Below are 18,431 nucleotides of genomic sequence, written 5' to 3'. Positions count from 1 at the left end.
GGGCTATGGCTGTTTCTGGCAGGGCCTTGGAATGTGACTTGGATGTTGACAGCTCTGCCTCCTCAAGAAGCAGAACCCCTGAGAATTATATTATGACAATGAGTGGTAGACATGTTTATCATGACAAAGGAGAGTTCTGTGGGCACTCCTACTTTAAGAAAAATCTGACTTAAAGTTTTAATAATTCTATCAACATTGGTGCCAACAAACAGGCACCTCCATAGCCAAGTGGGCAGGAGCAGCAGTCCGTATCATACGCTTCTTGATTAGACCGAGGTTCGAGCCTGTGACCACCAAATATGGAGGATGTGGAAAGGTCAGGGAATGACCACCACATATCCCCGGAGCAATATGGCCTTAGTTGCTAATGCTCCTAAAAACCAAATAACAAACATAAAAAACAACATTGGCTAAATGGGGTTATCCAGAAAGTTTGGCCTTGAAGTTGGGAATAGATAATGAACATTTGAAAAAGAGAAATAGATGTTTAGAGGGATCACTAACTGAATACATAGCAATAATTACAGGTTTGAGGTGTACTGGTAAGCTATACAGTGAGGTTGTTAAAAATAGTGTTAAGGAAAATTGGAAGGATAACATAACTAATTATGAAAGCTATGCAAAGCAGAATAATGGGCTTAGAAATAATGTTAGTTCTAATAATGTACTTCTGATGAGGCCTGAGCATGATTCTAAATTTAAGTCCAGCATGGATGTAGAAAAAGCGGTCTCTAAAATCATGGAAAATTCACTTAAAAGGGTAATTCGGAGAATGCCGAGACTTCCTGACAAAGATATTGCGCTTGAGACTGAGTCTAACAAGGAGCTTGAGGATATTATTATTATTAGCCATATGGTGCAAGGAAGCCTGAGGCTTATGCTGCACCAGCCAAAAAAAAAAAAAAAAGAGATTTCTGAATTACCCTGAGAGAGAGAGAGAAGTAGAAGGGAATCACCAAGAAAAGAAGAGAAGAATGATGATATCCAGCTCAGGACCCTGGGTGTGCCAAGCCCATACTCACCAAATGTGAGCCGCTGAGGTTTTTAGGACAAATGATCTCACAAAGAAATTGAGATGGAATTAAGGACATAAATAAAGATCTGCTTAAGGAGATATATGAAAGAAACCTAATACATATGGGTTTATGCAGAGATGATGTCAGTGATGAGGTGAAAATAAGTTTTTCTAATGAAAACAAAAATGGAATTAACTGGATCTTGGAAATATCCTGTAAAATTAAAAAGTTTCTTGATAAGCAGACACGGATCTTTATTGGATTGATGTCCTACAGGTTTAAGGAATTTCATTTGGTTACCATTTGTTACAATTGTCAGAGGTATGGACACCCTTCTAACATGTAGAAGTGATAGGCCAGTTTGAAGTCATTGTGGTGTGATGGGTCGTAATTTTAAATTCTGTAAAAATAAAAACAAACTTCAGTGTTGTTCCAATTGTAGTACGAAAAATAGGTCTGCTGCTCATTTAGTTAGAGATGAGAAGTGTCCTGAATGAATACGTATTTGCACTGAAAGTTATTAAAGAAAGAACATATTTTGCACTTAACAATAATGAGCAATAGCATTCTTACCTATCGAAATAATATGCTTTGTAAAAAGGATAGGTGGAACAGGACCAGGGTATGTCTGCCAGGGGCAAAGGTTAATGACGTTGTAGAGCGGATATCATCTTTTAAGGGCACAAAAGGTGATATAGTTGTACACGTTGGCACTAATGATATTAAGAGTAGGAGACCGGCGGAATTACTTAACAAGTACAGGTCACTGTTGAAAAAAAGCCGTGAATTAGGGTTGAATTTGAAAGTGTCTGCAATTCTGCCCAGACACGATAGGAGGGAGTATATGATGAGAGGCCTGTTGATCAATTCAGCCCTGGAAAGATTGTGCAAAGCTCAAGGTGTAGAAGTTTTTTCAGCCTGGTCTGTACTTGTTAACAGGAGAGACTGCTTCTACAGGGATGGGATACACTTAAATAGAAAGGGTGCAAGAATGTTTGCTGATGCTATCGAGGCAGTGTTAGGTGAGTCGGAAAACTGCTAGATTGGGGGGGGGATACAACGACTGATAGATTAACAGTAGCCACTGGCAGAGGTGAAAGTGATTCTTGCACTGCTTCTATTGGAATGAGCAGCAGCCTGGAAAGTAAGATGCAAGATATTTCAGAGACTGCTGGGAATCATTGGGGTACAAGTAAACACATGGGTTGTGTTAGAGTAGCTAAGAATAGGAACAGGTTCATGTATACTTGTGTGTACATCAATGCTAGGAGTTTGGTAAATAAATTTAATGAATTTGAGGTATTGCTCAAAACATCAAAGGCAGATATTGTTGGGATTTCAGAGACGTGGTGTCACACAGATATAAGGAATGCAGAACTGAAATTTGGGGAGTACAATGTCTATAGAAAGTATAGACAGGATAGGAAGGGAGGAGGGGTTATGCTATTAGTTAAGAAATACATAAAATCCAAGGAAGTGAAGCCAGTCGACATCGCTGGACAGTGCAGTGTCGAGTCAGTTTGGTGTGACATAAGCATTGGGAGATCAAAATTGAGAGTAGGAGTGTGCTATAGGCCTAATGACTCTAATGAGTATAATAAGAAACTGTACAGGGAAAATAGAGTGGGCCAGTAAATTAGAGAGTCTTATGATGTGGGATTTTAATTTCCCAGATATTGACTGGAATTTGGGGGCTGGTCACTCACACACTAGCAAAGCTTTTGTGGATTTATTGGATGATTGTTTTCTACATCAGCATGTTCGGGAGGCAACTAGAGGGAGTAATACTCTTGATTTGATTATCAGTAGTGATTCTTCATGCATTAAGAATCTGCAGATAAATGAACCACTAAGTGGCAGTGATCACAGTGTGCTGAAGTGGGATTTACTCAAAGAGGTAATTACCATTAGGGGTAAAGGGAAGGGTTATTGCTTTCGTAAATGTGACTACGATGGACTGGGACAGTATTTAAATTCTACACAGTGGGACCAACTAATGATGTTACCAACAGCAAATTCAAAATGGGAAGCATTCAAAGAACTTATCTTGGAAGCTACTAGGCTTTACATACCAACTAAGAAATATCGTTCAAGGTTTAGGCCTAAATGGATGTCAGATGAACTAATGAGACATATGGCAGAGAAGAAAAATGCATGGGATACATACAAATTAACACATGACACAGAAGCCTATGATAGATACAAGTTGATCTGTAACCAAGTTACAAAGGAGGTTAGGCAGGCGAAGGCAGATTACGAGAAATCTTTGGCAAGGGATGCAAAGAAAAATAGCAAAGAGTTCTTTACTTATGTAAACTCTAGAAGGAAGGGGATGAATCAGGTTGGTCCACTTGATATCGATGGGTCAACTGTTGATGATCCTGCTCAGGTAGCTAACAAATTAAACGAATATTTTGCATCGACATTCACACATGAGAAGTTATTCAGCGAGTGGAATGTATTCAACTCTGGCAGGAAGCTAGAGAATCTTATAATAACTGAGAGTAAAGTGGAGGAGAAATTGTTGAAGATAAACACAAGAAAGGCACCTGGGGTGGATGGGATCTATCCAGTTATATTAAAAGAGGCAGCAAAGGAAGTAAGCAAACTCTTAGCCATAATTATGAGAGCTTCCTTGGACTCAGGGGAGGTACCCATGGACTGGAGATGTGCAAATGTGACCCCAATTCACAAAGGAGGATCAAAGGCTGACACAAGTAATTATAGACCTGTGAGTTTAACTTCTGTTCCCAGAAAATTAATGGAGGCACTGCTTAAAGAAGCACTGCAGGATCATCTAGACAAGACTTCAGTTATAGCTCGGACACAGCATGGTTTTGTTAAGGGAAAGTCTTGCCTGACCAATTTGATTGGATACTATGATGCAGTCACAAAAGAACTGGATGCAGGGAATAACTTTGATATTATATACTTGGATCTTAGAAAGGCTTTTGATACTGTTGTACATGGAAGACTGCTGCACAAATTGGAGCAGTGTGGCATTGGAGGCATATTGCTGCTATGGATAAAGGGGTGGTTGATGGGGAGAAGACAGAGCGGTAATCAATGGACACTGCTCATCGTGGACTAGTGTTATTAGGGAGTCCCTCAGGGTTCAGTATTGGGTCCATTGTTGTTTTCTGTATTTATAAATGATATTGATGATGGTATATCAAGCTTAATGTCCAAGTTTGCAGACGATACGAAGGTTGGCAGGGTTGTCAAGGACACTACTGACACTATGCTGCTGCAACAGGATCTGGAAAGGTTGAGCAGATGTGCTGAGAGGTGGCAAATGAAGTTTAACATTGACAAATGTAAAGTACTACATATGGGAAACAGCAACCCCAGAGCAACGTATCAACTCTGTGGTACTACACTGACAGTGGTAGAGAATCAAAGGGACCTGGTGGTGGTTGTGCAGGCAGATAAGAAGTTCTCTGAGCAGTGCAGACGGGTGCAAGAGTAGCTCATGGTGTATTGTCAATGATATATAGGAATTTTTCTAGCAGGGATATAGAGGTGATTATTCCCTTGTATAAGGCAATGTTTAGGCGACACCTAGAGTACTGTATACAGGCCTGGAGGCCTCATTTCAAGAAGGATGTAGAGCTGCTGGAATGAGTACAGAGAAGGGCAACAAGATTAGTGAATGGAACAAAGGGGTGCTCTTACGAAGAAAGGCTTAAGTTTTGCAAATTACAGTGTCTGGAGACTAGGCACCAGCGAGGTGATCTGATAGAGGTGTATAAAGCCTTGAATGGTTTGAGCATGCTCATTGTTAATGGGATTCTTCCTCTTGCTCAGAATAATCACCTGAGAGGGCATAAATTCAAATTGAGGAAAGACAGATGTGTAGGATAGATGTGCGGAAATTTGCCTTTAGCCAGCCGGTAGTTGATTGTTGGAACAGACTTCCATCCCTTGTCGTGGAAGTTGATAGCCTATATAAGTTTAAGGCTCAGCTGGAGAGGTATTTTGAACGAACAGAGGGGTGAAGTGGAAGTGGTTATTTTTTATTTATTTTTATTTTTTTTTTTTGGCTGATGCTGCATAAGCTTGCTTTCTTGCATCTAATGCCTCTACTAATGCTAATGAGCAATAGCATTCTTACCTATCGAAATAATATGTACATGTACGGCGAATTCAAGGTGCTCCAAATTAATGCGCAGCATGCAAGATCTGTAGCAGATGAACTAAGATTAGTTTGTGAATGTGAAAGGATTGACATTGTTTGTATTCAGGAAACTTATGTTTATAGAGGTCAGCTAACTGGATATCCTAACTCTATTAGAATTGTCTCAAAGAAGTGTGACAAACTAAGGGCTGCTATACTAATTTTCAGCTCTGATCTGGTTGTGATCAGAATTGATTCCTTATATCCATCTCATGCAGTCTGTATTGGTATTGAGCCTTGTTGGGGACAATTTTTCATTATATCTATGTTCTGTCAGCCTGATGCGGACCTTCATTGCTCTCTTAACTATTTGGAAGAGGCGTTATTCAGATTGATAGGCAGAAAAGTGAATGTCTGGATTCAAATGCTAAAAATATTTTATGGTATTCTAGATTTACGGATGCCAGAGGCAGGTCATTGGGAGAGCTGGTATCCTCATCTAAATTTGAGGTCATTAATAAGCCTGGTAATAAACTGATGTTTTGGACTATTAATGGTGAGCATTACATAGTTGTAATGTTAGCCAATAGTACGGCCTTCAGTTTCATATATAATTGGCAAGTTAAACCAGATTGGATTTAACAGCGATCACAGAGTGATTACTTTCAACTTAGGCTGTGCTAGAAGTGGATTTATTGAGCCTCATTCATTACACCTTCAAATATTTGTGATTAAGCATGCTGACTGGGGTAAGTTTGACAAATTTGTTAGGACAATTTTTGGTTAAATGTCATTGGCTCAGCTGGATAGGATTAATGCATTTGATTTGGTCCAACTACTAGAACAGGAGTCACTTGATGCCTCGAGGGAGTCAATGAAATTAAAGCAAAGTAAATGTGCTCCGGTGCAGTGGTGGTCCTCTGATCGTACTGATCTCTGGAGGGAAGTCAGCAGGGCACGTAAGAAGTTCCTATGTCAGACATTGTGGGATTATAAAGAATCTACTGCTAGGTTAAAAACTGAGTATCAATTGATCAAAAAAAAATACACCTGTTTCATAGCTAAAATGTAATTTGATGCATGGAAAAACTTAGTGAAAACAGCTTTTAATGAGGATCCATGGGGTATTGTTTATAAGTTGTGTTTGCACCAATTAAGTCCATCTGGGGATGTGATAATTCTATGCATTGTGGACACTCTATAACTGTAGATTGGCTTGGTAGTATTAATGTTATTCTTGATCACCTAGTCAATGGAACTCATCATTATATGGATGAGGTGGAGCATTCTGATAGTACTGATAAGTTAGATTGTGGTGTTAGTGATATTCAAGAGGAACCATTTCAATGGAAGATCTTAATTCAGCTGTTAACAAAATTCATAGTAACTGGAGTCCTAGTATGAACCTCATTGAAGGGGAAGTTATTAAGCATTTCTTCAAACTGTGTCCTGAGCATCTTCTTGTTTTCAACAAATGCCTGCTTGATGGAATTTTTCCCTCACCTTGGAAGGATGCTCTTTTTAAGATCATTTTGAAGTCACCTGAAAAAACTAAAACTGAGCCCTCTTCTTATTGTCCAATTGCACTTCCGGGTTTGGGCAAGGTCTATAATTGCATGCTTCCACAGCAAATATTGCAATATACACCAGAAAATTTGGGATTCTCAAATAAATAATATGGAAGAAACAATACTCCTGGTCGTGGTACACAGGATGCTTTAAAATCTTTGGTTAAATTGATTAGAGATTCAAATGCAAAATATGTTCTTGGCATTTTCATTGATTTTGAAGGGACTTTTGATAATATCTCTTGGGACAGTGATATTATTGATGCTTCGCCTTGCAAAATGCTCACCTCAGCTTTATAGCATCATAGTAGATTATTTTAAGGAAAGATCTTTTATGGTTAAGTCTGTTTGGAATTCAGTAACTAGATCTGCTATTTGAGGATGTCCGCAGGGATCTGTTTTTGAGCCACTAATGTGGAAATTGGTATTTGAGGATTGGTTACGGAAGGAATATTGTCATTCATATGATTACAGATGCGGATGACCTGGTAATATTAGTTGAAGGCTCTTCATGGCTACAAATTGAACAGTGATCTAATGAAATAATAAAAGATCTGAATGCTTGGTGTGAATTCCATAAATTAACAATATCCAGGTCAAAAACAAAAATATTATTGCTAAAGGGGAACCTATCTGTTTGTAGAGAACCTTATGTGCTGATTGGTTGTGAAAATTTAAAGTCTGTTAAGAATATTAAATACCTTGGAGTCTTCATTGACATATGTCTTAAATTTGTCACCCATATCAATTTTATATCTGAAAAGGTTGCAAAATTTGTCAACATGGTAGCAAAAATTACTAGGAAGGATTGGGGTATTAGAGGCAGGGCACTATCTCTTCTTTATGACTGTGTTTTCCTTCCTATTATTTCTTATGGTATCTCAGTTTGGATAGACTGTGTTAATATTCCATTCAGAGGATGGTGCTCCTGAAGATGGCTCTAGTTTTTAGAACTGTCTCCACAGATGTGCTACAGATTGTCACAAGGAAATGCCAGTTGAACTCTTTCTGATTTACAGATTAATGACCTTCAACATTCAGTGTGGAATTCCTTTTATTATTCATTATCTTGAGTTGGATTTGACTAATGATCCTAAGAATGAGGCCAAGTGAATTTTAGATATCTTAATGACGCTTTGGAATCATAGATGGGCTAACTCAAATAAAGGTGAAATAACTTGTAGGTTCTTTCCCTCTGTTGGTGATGTTCCGCCAGAAAAATAATTTGTGTCTAATCTGCAAGCTATGTTTTTATTAATCAGTCATGGCTCATTTTTAGCAAAGCTGAATCATCTGGGTGTTTCAGAAAGGTTGCAGTGACACTGCATAAGATCAGTGGCTCCTTGCACCACGTTTGGTCTTATTCATGTCATGTGGCTCATTGTGCCATGTGCTTGTCCTGTGGTTCTTTATGCCACAATTTATATTTCTGTATATCATATGAATCTGTATATTATTTGTATATCATATGAATCTGTGTATTATTTGTATATCATATGAATCTGTGTATTATTTGTATATCATATGAATCTGTGTATTATTTGTATGTCATATGAATCTATATATTATTTGTATGTCATATGAATCTGTATATAATATACAGTGGAACTTCTCTATTACGAACTTCTATTTAACGAATTTCTCTATATTACGAATTTTTTCGCAAAACATTGCACCTTGAAACGAAATTACATGTAAAATTAACCCCATATAACGAAGTGTTAGTCTCTCTATAACGAATTTTTAAAAAAAATTAGTAAAAGCATTTTTGAAGATTTTCAAGCATTTACTGCTAAACAGCTGCTCAAATATACTGCCTCCTTCCTTCCGAAATTGCGTATTACCATTTGGAATTAAATAATCATCCTTTTAGTGAACACTTGTGGCCGTTGACGCCCGTAGGAGGGTCTCTGTTTCATTTTTGTTACAGTTATTAAACCAAATGGGTTTTTTAAAAGTGGTCGTAAACTTTACAATAAATAGCGTAGATGTGTAAATTGATGGTGGCTCAGGAGAAAGCGAAATTCGCTGAGGTAAACCTTTAACATGCAGCTGCGGCAATACATATAATGCTACCATAGTCGGTTTTTAGTAACGCCTATTGAGTGACATTCGCTTCTCACCTCAACTGTACCACGTGACCTTCATGTCAATCATTATATATGTCCGTTCTCGTCTAACTAGACCCCCAGTAGATGGTTTTCATGATTTTTTTTTTCGTTCGTCATCAATCACATAGGCTTGTATGCTCTTGTTTTTTTTTTTTCTGAAAAGTAACATACAGCATACGTTAATCATAAATTTTCTTTCGTGTATATATGCATGAAAACGGAATAAAAGAAATTCACAAAGTCGTATATTTCTTCAAAGGGAGTGATACTGTTGAATTGGCAAGCGAACTTCATTGAGTAGGCAGTACCTGTACTAACAATTCACTGTATGGCCGGCGCAGCGAAGTTTGCGGTGCAGTCCAGTAATTTTTACAATTGCGAAAACAATGTCGAAGAGAAAGTGTTTAAGTATTAATGATAAAGCAAAGATTGTTATGATACTGACCAGGGTTTTAAGAAAAAAGATGTTGCGGAGAAATATGGCAATATCTGCAAGCAGTTTATCTACGAATTTAAAAAAATAGAGAATCAATTTTAAATGCAATTGAAGGAGGAGCAGACAAGAAGCGAATTAAGTTGTGTATATACGAAGATGTTGATAAAACTGTTCTAAAATGGGTGCAAATGATACGTGAAAAGAATATCCCAATATCGAGCCTAATAATTAAGCAACAAGCTCTAAAATTTGTACAGTTCTTCAGACATAAAGAATTTAATTCGAGCACTGGGTGGCTAGAAAAATTTAAGAAGCGCCACAGAATTGTGGAAAAGGTTATTTGTGGAGAAAGTGTTAATGTAAGCGAAGAAGATTGCAACAGTTGGAGGAACAATACCAGAAGATTTTGGAAGAATATGAGCGTAAGGATGATTCTAATGCTGACGAAATGGGTTTATTCTTTAAATGTTTACCGAATAGAACACTTGCTTTTAAGGATGATAAATGTTTTGGCGGAAAACAAAGCAAAGAAAGAATCACTGTGCTAGTTGGAGCAAATATGACAGGAAGTGAAAAATTAAGACTTTTGGTCGTCGGAATATCAGAAAACCCAACATGTTTTAGAGGCACAAAATCTTTGGAAGTTGACTACACCTTTAATAAAAAAGCATGGATGACAAGTGATATTTTTGAAGAATGGATATTAAAACTAGACAAGCGTATAACAAAAGAAAAAAGGAAAATCGTGTTGGTACTGACAACTGTCCGGCACATCCTGCCAAACTTAAAAGTGCGAAGTTGTTTTTACCACCAAACGTAACGTCAAAACTCCAGCCAATGGATCAAGGCATTATTAAAAATTTTAAATTTCATTATCGAAAGAGAATAATAATGAAGATTGCCAATGCGTTCTCAGAAAATAGAAACTTGGAGGTTACCTTAGAGATTGCATCTCTGAACTGACAAAAGTTTGGACAAACGATGTCACTGAATACACTATTCAAAATTGTTTTTCGAAAGCGGGATTTGCATTGAATACAGAAGTCAAACAACGACTGGACGAACAAGATGAACTGCCCCTTTCACACGCTTCTTGAATAGACCGGGGTTCGAGCCCGTCACCACCAAATACGGAGGATGCGGAATGGTCAGGGAATGACCACCGCATATCCCGGAGCAATATGGCCTTAGTTGCTAATGCTCCTAAAAAAAAAAAAAAAAAAAAACCAGCCCCTTTCACAACTGAAGAACTTTTGGATATTATTAGAATCGTCTGGAAACATCGAAAATGAAATAAGAATGGATAGTTATGTTTATGTGGATCACAGCAGAACATTCAAATGAAGATGCAATACTGCTGAACAGTGTTAGACACGACCATGATCACGAAGAAATTAACGATGACGCTGAAGAGACGCATCAGAACAACCCGCAGAAAAGCCAACTCGCGAAGAAATGCTTAAAGCTTTTAAAACGGTTCGTATGGGTCTACAGTATTGTGAAAAGGTTCCTGATAATTGCTCTGAACAAATGTGAGGTTTTCTTTGAGAATCAGACAATTTTTTTTAATTGTACTGTGCAAACGAAAATTACAGATTTTTTTAATTTGTGATATTTACTGGCGAAAATTGTGTAAACGTAATTTAAATAAGTATGTTTTTTTAAATAAAATACATTAAAAATAAATGTAGATTCGTTTTCATTTTCTAATTAGATAACAATTTCTAATAAAAAAGATATTCTCTGTATAACGAAATTTCTCTATAACGAATTTTTTCGCTGGATTTATCGAATTCGTTATAGGGAAGTTCGACTGTATATGTATATAGCCGAGTTGCCACTTTCTGGATAGGGCCGCTTGCTAATAAAAATGAAAAAAAAAAAAAAAAAAAAAATGAAATGTCTCCTATGAGGGCTGTATGCTGATTCCTGAAAGTTCTATAAAAATCTCAGTGCATCCACCTCATTTTGTGGCCAAGATGTTCTGGCTCTGAAAATTTCTCCTCTCGCCTGGTGCACCCTTCTCCTGAGTATAGTTAGTTCAGCGCACCACCAGGGGATTGCCTGCTTCCTCATTTTTTTCCATGGGATAGAGAGGTTTGCTGTTTTTGTTAAAATGTTTGTCTCTTATGAGGGCTGTATGTTGATTCCTGAGAATTCTATAAGAATTTCTAAGTGCATCCACTTCATTTTTTGGCCAAGATATTCTGGCTCTGAAAATTTCTCCTCTCCTGGTGCACCCTTCTCCCAAGTATAGTCAGTTCAAAGCACCACCAGGGGACTGCATGCTTCCTCAGTTTTTTCCGTGGGACAGACAGGTTTGCTGTTTTTGTTAAAATGTTTGTCATAATCAGTGCTTGCTTGTCCAGGCTATAGTTGCCTGATTTATACCACTCATTTTCCTGTTTTTGCAGCTCAGCTGCTGTATGTTCTGCAAAAATCTGCCAGTTTGTCATTTTAAGGTTATACCTTTTGATATCCAACAAGGAATGTTGGGTTGTTTGTAATTGCCTGTTTAGTTTAAAGGTGATGACTGTAATTGCCTGTTTAGTTTAAAGGTCTGGATCTGATGTGGTCCAGACTGGCTGGACACACCAATCTGTAATTTTATAATCTATTGAATTGGTGGCAAGGGTAACATCAATGTCATTCTCCCACATGGTACTGCTAAAATTTGGGAGGTTATTTGGTTGGTTTAGCACTTGAAAGGGTGAAGTAGATATATAGTCTGAGAAAAGTATCTCTCTGTTGTGTGTGCCTTCTCTGTCTTCTGTACAGCTATACCATAAGGCTGACCAGAAGTTGACATCAGCATACACTATGATATTTGCAGCAGGTAGCAAGTCTATGACTGCTTGTAGGTATTCAATAGTTGGAGTTATATCTTCACCTGGTCTGGAATATAGTGAGATAGTGTAAAACTGTCCTATAGCACTGGTGATATGGGCACACACTGCAATTGGGGGGGGGGCAGAGGTGACCCACCTTTGTGACTGTTAGGTCAGTAGTTTTAACTACTATTGCTGTAGATGGGACACCTAAGATGTATTCTATTATTTTATATCCTCTTCGGTATTCCTGAACCCTACTTATATGTGTGTAAGGCTCCTGCAGCATCAAGATATCTATATTATTCTTTTAATTTGAGTTTGATCTGATCTACAACAGCTCTTGCTCTTTTAGAATTCAATTGGACGAGATTTAGAGCCCTAATCACATTTATATTTTCAGTCTGGCCCATAGTTGGTCCTAGATTGTATAAATTTTACCATTTTTTTATAACGGGAATTTCGAGATAGTATCAGCAATGGAGGATAACTTTTATATGGCATCTTTGGTGCAAAACCTTTGCCTAAAAACGTATTGGCAGCCAGATGCAAAAGGTCAGAATTTTGGTCATGGAGTGGTAAACAGCATAGAATCAGGCACTCCAGAGTTTGCCCAGGACAAGCAGAAGGGCAATAGGAAATTAAGCCTTCAGGTTAGTCAAGGGCTTCTCAGTGCCTTTAGGAAGAAATCTCAGGATTTCCGATTTCCTTGACACTGGGAAGGTGTCATTTGCCAGGCAAGTATTGAAAAGATAGAGTAACCAGTTAGGGCCTAGCTCCCAGAATTTTCTGTTGGCTTATACTGTGAAGAAATTGTGACCAGGACATTTCTAGTTTCTCATCTTGCCAATAGCAGGTGTTAATTCCTCATGAGTGATTGGCAGTTCTTGGATTTGTGGTGTAGGACTGGTTCCTGTCTCCAGTGGATGCTTGCTTTTTTGGTTTCATGGCCAATATCATCTGGGAAAAGAGATGATAAGATGTTCTCTAGGATAGCTTCCCAAGTAAGGGTAGGTATTATTGACTACTTCACCCCAGGAAGCCTGTGGCAGACAGTGTTGGAGTTTCTTATCATGCTGACTAGATCTTTCCATGAAGCATACTTTCTGCCACTGATCTCATAGGTATAATTATGTCACAGCTTTTGTACTTGTTTTTGAGTACTTGGACATCAGCATAAGACCAGGAAGCTCATTTCCTCTAAATTGCTTTCTTCATTATCCTGGCATTGCTTAGTTGAGCATTATGGTGTCCTCCAGGGGACAGCTTGAGTGAGAAGCTTCCTCTTCTTCACTAACCCATTGCAGGCCTTACAGAGGGCTTGATAAACAATGTTGAGATGGTCTTCAGCTGTCTGGGTGGAAATGCTTTGTGGGCTATCACAAGGTGTTCTGTGCCCAGGGAATGTGCAAAGATAGTTGTACACGTTGGCACTAATGATATCAAGAGTAGGAGACCGGCAGAATTACTTAACAAGTACAGGTCACTGATGCCGTGAATTAGGGTTGAATTTGAAAGTGTCTGCAATTCTGCCCAGACACGATAGGAGGGAGTATATGATGAGAGCCTTGTCGATCAATTCGGCCCTGGAAAGATTGTGCAAGGCTCAAGGGATAGAATTTTTTTCAGCCTGGACTGTACTTGTTAACAGGAGAGACTGCTTCTACAGGGATGGGATAAACTTAAATAGAAAGGGTGCAAGAATATTTGCTGATGCTATCGAGGCAGTGTTAGGTGGGTCGGAAAACTGATAGCATGGAGGGGGGGATACAAGGACTAATAGTTTAACAGTAGCCGTAGGCAGAGGTGAAGGTGATTCTTGCACAACTTCTATTAGAATAAGTAATGACCTGGAGCGTGGAGTGTTGGGGGCTTCAGGGACGGGTGGCGGTCATCGTGGAACGGGTGGGTATATGGGATGTGTTAGGGTAACAAAAAATAGGAGTAGGAGCATGTATGCTTGCATGTATACCAATGCTAGAAGTATAGTAAATAAATTTGATGAATTTGAAGTGTTGGTCAAGACATCAAAGGCGGATATTGTTGGGATATCAGAGACATGGTGTCACACTGATATAAGGAATGCCAAACTGCAATTTGGGGAGTACAATGTGTACAGAAAGGATAGGCAGGGAGGAGGTGTTATGTTAATTAAGGAGATGTTAATTGAGGAGATGTTAATTAAGAAAAACATAAAATCAAAAGAGGTGCATCCAGTTGATAGAGATGAACAGTGTACTGTTGAGTCAGTTTGGTGTGACATAAGCACTGGGAAAGCAAAAATAAGAGTAGGAGTGTGTTATAGGCCTAATGACTCGAATGAGTACAATGAACAATTCTACAGAGAAATAGAGTGGGCTAGTAAATCAGAATGTCTTATAATGGGGGATTTCAACTTCCCAGATATTGACTGGAACTTGTGGGTTGGGCACTCACACACTAGTCAGACATTTGTGGATTTATTGGATGATTGTTTTCTGCAGCAGCATGTTCGAGAGGCAACCAGAGAAAGTAATACTCTTGATCTGGTTATCAGCAGTGATCATTCATGTATTAGGAATTTGCAGATAAAAGAACCACTAGGTGGCAGTGATCACAGTGTACTGACGTGGGATTTACTTAAAGATTTAATTACCATCAGGGGTAAAAGAAAGGGTTTTTGCTTCCGTAAAGGCGAGTACAGTGGTCTCCGACAGTTTTTAAATTCTGTACAGTGGGATCAACTGACGATGTTACCAACAGTAAATTCTAAGTGGGAAGCATTCAAGGAATTAATCGTGGAAGCTACTAAAAGTTTCATACCTATTAAGAAATATTGTTCAAGGTTTAGGCCTAAATGGGTGTCAAGTGAACTAATGAGATTCGTAACAGAGAAGAAAAATGCATGGGATGCATACAAATTAACACATGACACAGAAGCCTATGATAGATATAAGTTGATCTGTAACAAAGTTACAAAGGAGGTTAGGCAGGCGAAGGCAGATTACGAGAAATCCTTGGCAAAAGATGCTAAGAAAAACAGCAAGGATTTCTTTACTTATATAAACTCTAAAAGGAAGGGGATGAATCTGATTGGTCCACTTAACATCGATGGTTCGACTGTTGATGATCCTGCTCAGATAGCAAACAAACTGAATGAGTATTTTGCATCTACATTCACACGTGAGGAATTATTGAGGTTTGAAAATGGCAGAAGGTTATCAAATTGTAGCAGGATACTTAATGATTTTGTAATAACTGAGAGCAATGTGGAAGAGAAACTGTTGAAGTTAAACGTATGAAAAGCACCTGGGGTGGATGGGATCTATCCAGTTATATTAAAGGAGGCGGCAAAGCAACTAAGCAAACCCTTAGCCATAATTATGAGAGCATCCTTGGACTCAGGGGAGGTTCCCACGGACTGGAGATGTGCAAATGTATCCCCAATTCACAAAGGGGGATCGAAGGGTGACACGGGTAATTACAGACCAGTTAGTTTAACTTCTGTTCCGGGTAAAATAATGGAGTCGCTGGTTAAAGATGCATTGCAGGATCATCTAGACAAGACCGCAGCAATAATTCAGACACAGCATGGGTTTGTTAAGGGAAAGTCTTGTCTGACAAATTTGATAGGATATTATGATGTGGTTACAAAGGAACTGGATGCAAAAAATAATTTTGATATCATATATTTGGATTTCAGGAAAGCTTTTGACACTCTTGCGCATGGAAGACTATTGTACAAATTGGAGCAGAATGGTATTAAGGGTAAGTTGCTAGAATGGATAAAAGGATGGTTAAGTGGGAGAAGACAGAGGGTGGTAATCAATGGGTGCTGCTCTTCTTGGACTAATGTTATTAGTGGAATCCCACAGGGTTCAGTGTTGGGTCCACTGTTGTTTTGTATATTTATCAATGATATTAATGAAGGTATATCAGGCTTAGTGTCGAAGTTTGCAGATGATACAAAGGTTGGCAGGGTTGTTAATGACAGTAATGGCAGTGTGCTACTGCAACAGGATCTAGATAATTTGGGCAGATGGGCTAAGAAGTGGCAACTGAAGTTTAACCTTGACAAATGCAAAGTACTGCATATGGGTAGAAGTAACCCCAGAGAAACGTACCAACTGTGTGGTACTACACTTAAGGTGGTGGAAAATGAAAAAGACCTGGGAGTAATTGTGCAGGCAGATATGAAGTTTTCTGAGCAATGCAGACAGGCTGCCAGGGCAGGTCATGGGGTTTTGTCAATGATATATAGGAATTTTGCTAGCGGGGAAAAGGAGGTGATTGTCCCTCTGTATAAGACATTGGTCAGGCCATGCCTTGAGTACTATGTACAGGTCTGGAGGCCTCATTTTAGGAAAGATGTAGATTTGCTTGAGTGTGTACAGAGAAGGGCAACAAGATTGGTGAGGGGAATGAAGGAATCCTCTTACCAAGAGAGGCTTAAGTTCTGCAAATTGCTGTGGCTGGAGACCAGGCACCTGCGAGGTGATCTGATTGAAGTGTATACGGCCTTGAATGGGTTGAGCACGTTGAATTCTGATGAGATTCTTCCACTTGTTCAGATTATGAACCTAAGGGGGCATAAATTCAAATTAAGGAAAGACAGATGTAGAATAGATGTGCGGAAATTTGCCTTTAGCCAGCGGGTGGTTAATTGCTAGAACAAAAACTTCCATCTGTCGTTGTGGAAGTTGATAGGTTAATTAAATTTAAGGAGGAACTGGACAAACATTTAGAGGGAATGGTTGTGTGAATTTTTTTTTTTTTTTTTTTTGGCTGATGCTACATAAGCTCATACGCTTGCTTTCTTGCATCACATGCCACTATTACTATTAGCATTTCTCCATTCCAAGGGAGTCTCTCCTAAGTCCACCATTTCTAATTAATTGTAAACAGTGGACTGAGGAGAGTTCAGCATTCACCTTACAAATAGATGACTGTAATAGATGGCAGCAGGAAGATTGATTTTAAAATTGAAAGATGAGATTGCACCTGTCAGCCACTGTTGTCCAGTTTTGGCATACAAAAAATGAAATTCTCCTGAATTCAAATCCAGAATTTAAATGTAATTGAATAATATGATACTTAATAGATCTATAAGATATTATTATATCAAAAAAGAAGTAAATATGGGGGTTTTTTTGATTTTTTAAGTTCTTTTACATTTTTAAAATTTCTTTGTGACTTTTTTTTTTAAATTCTGATTTGATTTTTTACATAACTTCACTCTAATGCTGGACACTAAAGACAAATTAATATTTAAAAAGTATATATGTACAGTACTTTCATTTTTGAATTTTCAAATTTCATGAAGAAACTCTCCACAAAACCCACCAATAGTGAAAATCTTGCTGTGCTCACAGTTAATTAACTCACTCTCTAAAGAGTTAAATGCAACACCACTAGTAACAGTCTGTTATTAAATAACATGCAGGACTTTTATTTAGCATTGAATCATATAGGGAGCAGAAGAATATACAGAATATAATAAATATAAGTATATTTTTAACTTCGGTATAATGTTTAAAAATTATATGTGCACTAAGTATTAATAAATAAGTGTACACAGTAGAAATAGTTGTGATGTGATTTGAAGAGTATATAAACTACATGTACCTTAGAATACAAATAAATTTATTATTTTTCAGTGCAGCTGGTGAAGTGGCATTTAACAGAGAGCTTCCCCACACCATTACAGAATGGGTGGGAAGTGCCGTGTGTGTCAGTCATCACTCTGGTCTTGGAATTTCTAATCCTAGTCACATCTCTACATTTCAACCATTTTTTGTATCATTTTCTTTACCCTATTCGGTAATTAGGGGAGAAATTGTCCCTGTTATTATCACTATATTTAATTATCTCACAGAATGCTTACCGGTAAGTACTTCCTGTATCATTTTGTTATTGTCAAATTTTTAATGTATGTATTATTTATTATATTTTTCCCTTTCTAATAGAGAGTCATGGATAACTCATGTATCATTCTGAATCAGATAACCTAATTATTATTAGCCATATGGTGCAATGAAGCCTGAAGCTTATTCTACACCAATCAAAAAAAAAAATTCCTGCATTACCCTGTGAGAGAGAGAGAGAGAGAGAGAGAGAGAATGGAATCACCAAGAAAGAGAAGAATGATGATATCCAGCTCAGGACCCTGGATGTGCAAAGCCCATGCTCACCATATGTGAGCCCATCCCATAATACTTTATTGCTAACCAAATGAAGGGTTAAAATGCATTATGGTTGAAGCTTAAGCTTTTCATTTGAACTTCTAGTAAATAATGGACATAGGTTATAGTTATGACCAGTATTAGATCAGAGCACATTAATTTGTACTTTTAACTTTATTTGAATTGTATGTTCT

The 18,431-nt window shown here is 38.1% G+C and overlaps 1 protein-coding gene across 1 annotated transcript in view; it reads left to right on the top strand.

Annotated features, from left to right (window-relative positions):
* Positions 1-18,431, top strand: part of LOC150083280 (murinoglobulin-1-like) — an 892,685-nt gene that overhangs the window by 418,701 nt on the left and 455,553 nt on the right. Inside the window, exon 19 of the mRNA XM_090378459.1 lies at positions 17,713-17,941. Within this exon, the coding sequence (XP_090234585.1) occupies positions 17,713-17,941 (229 nt within the window). The remainder of the gene's footprint in view (positions 1-17,712; positions 17,942-18,431) is intronic.

This window comes from Mastigoproctus giganteus, chromosome 7 (assembly GCF_048544385.1).
Source record: "Mastigoproctus giganteus isolate SK-2022 chromosome 7, ASM4854438v1, whole genome shotgun sequence".
NCBI lineage: Eukaryota > Metazoa > Arthropoda > Arachnida > Uropygi > Thelyphonidae > Mastigoproctus > Mastigoproctus giganteus.
Note: the sequence above shows the minus strand (reverse complement) of the source record. Positions and strands in the feature narration are given on the sequence as shown.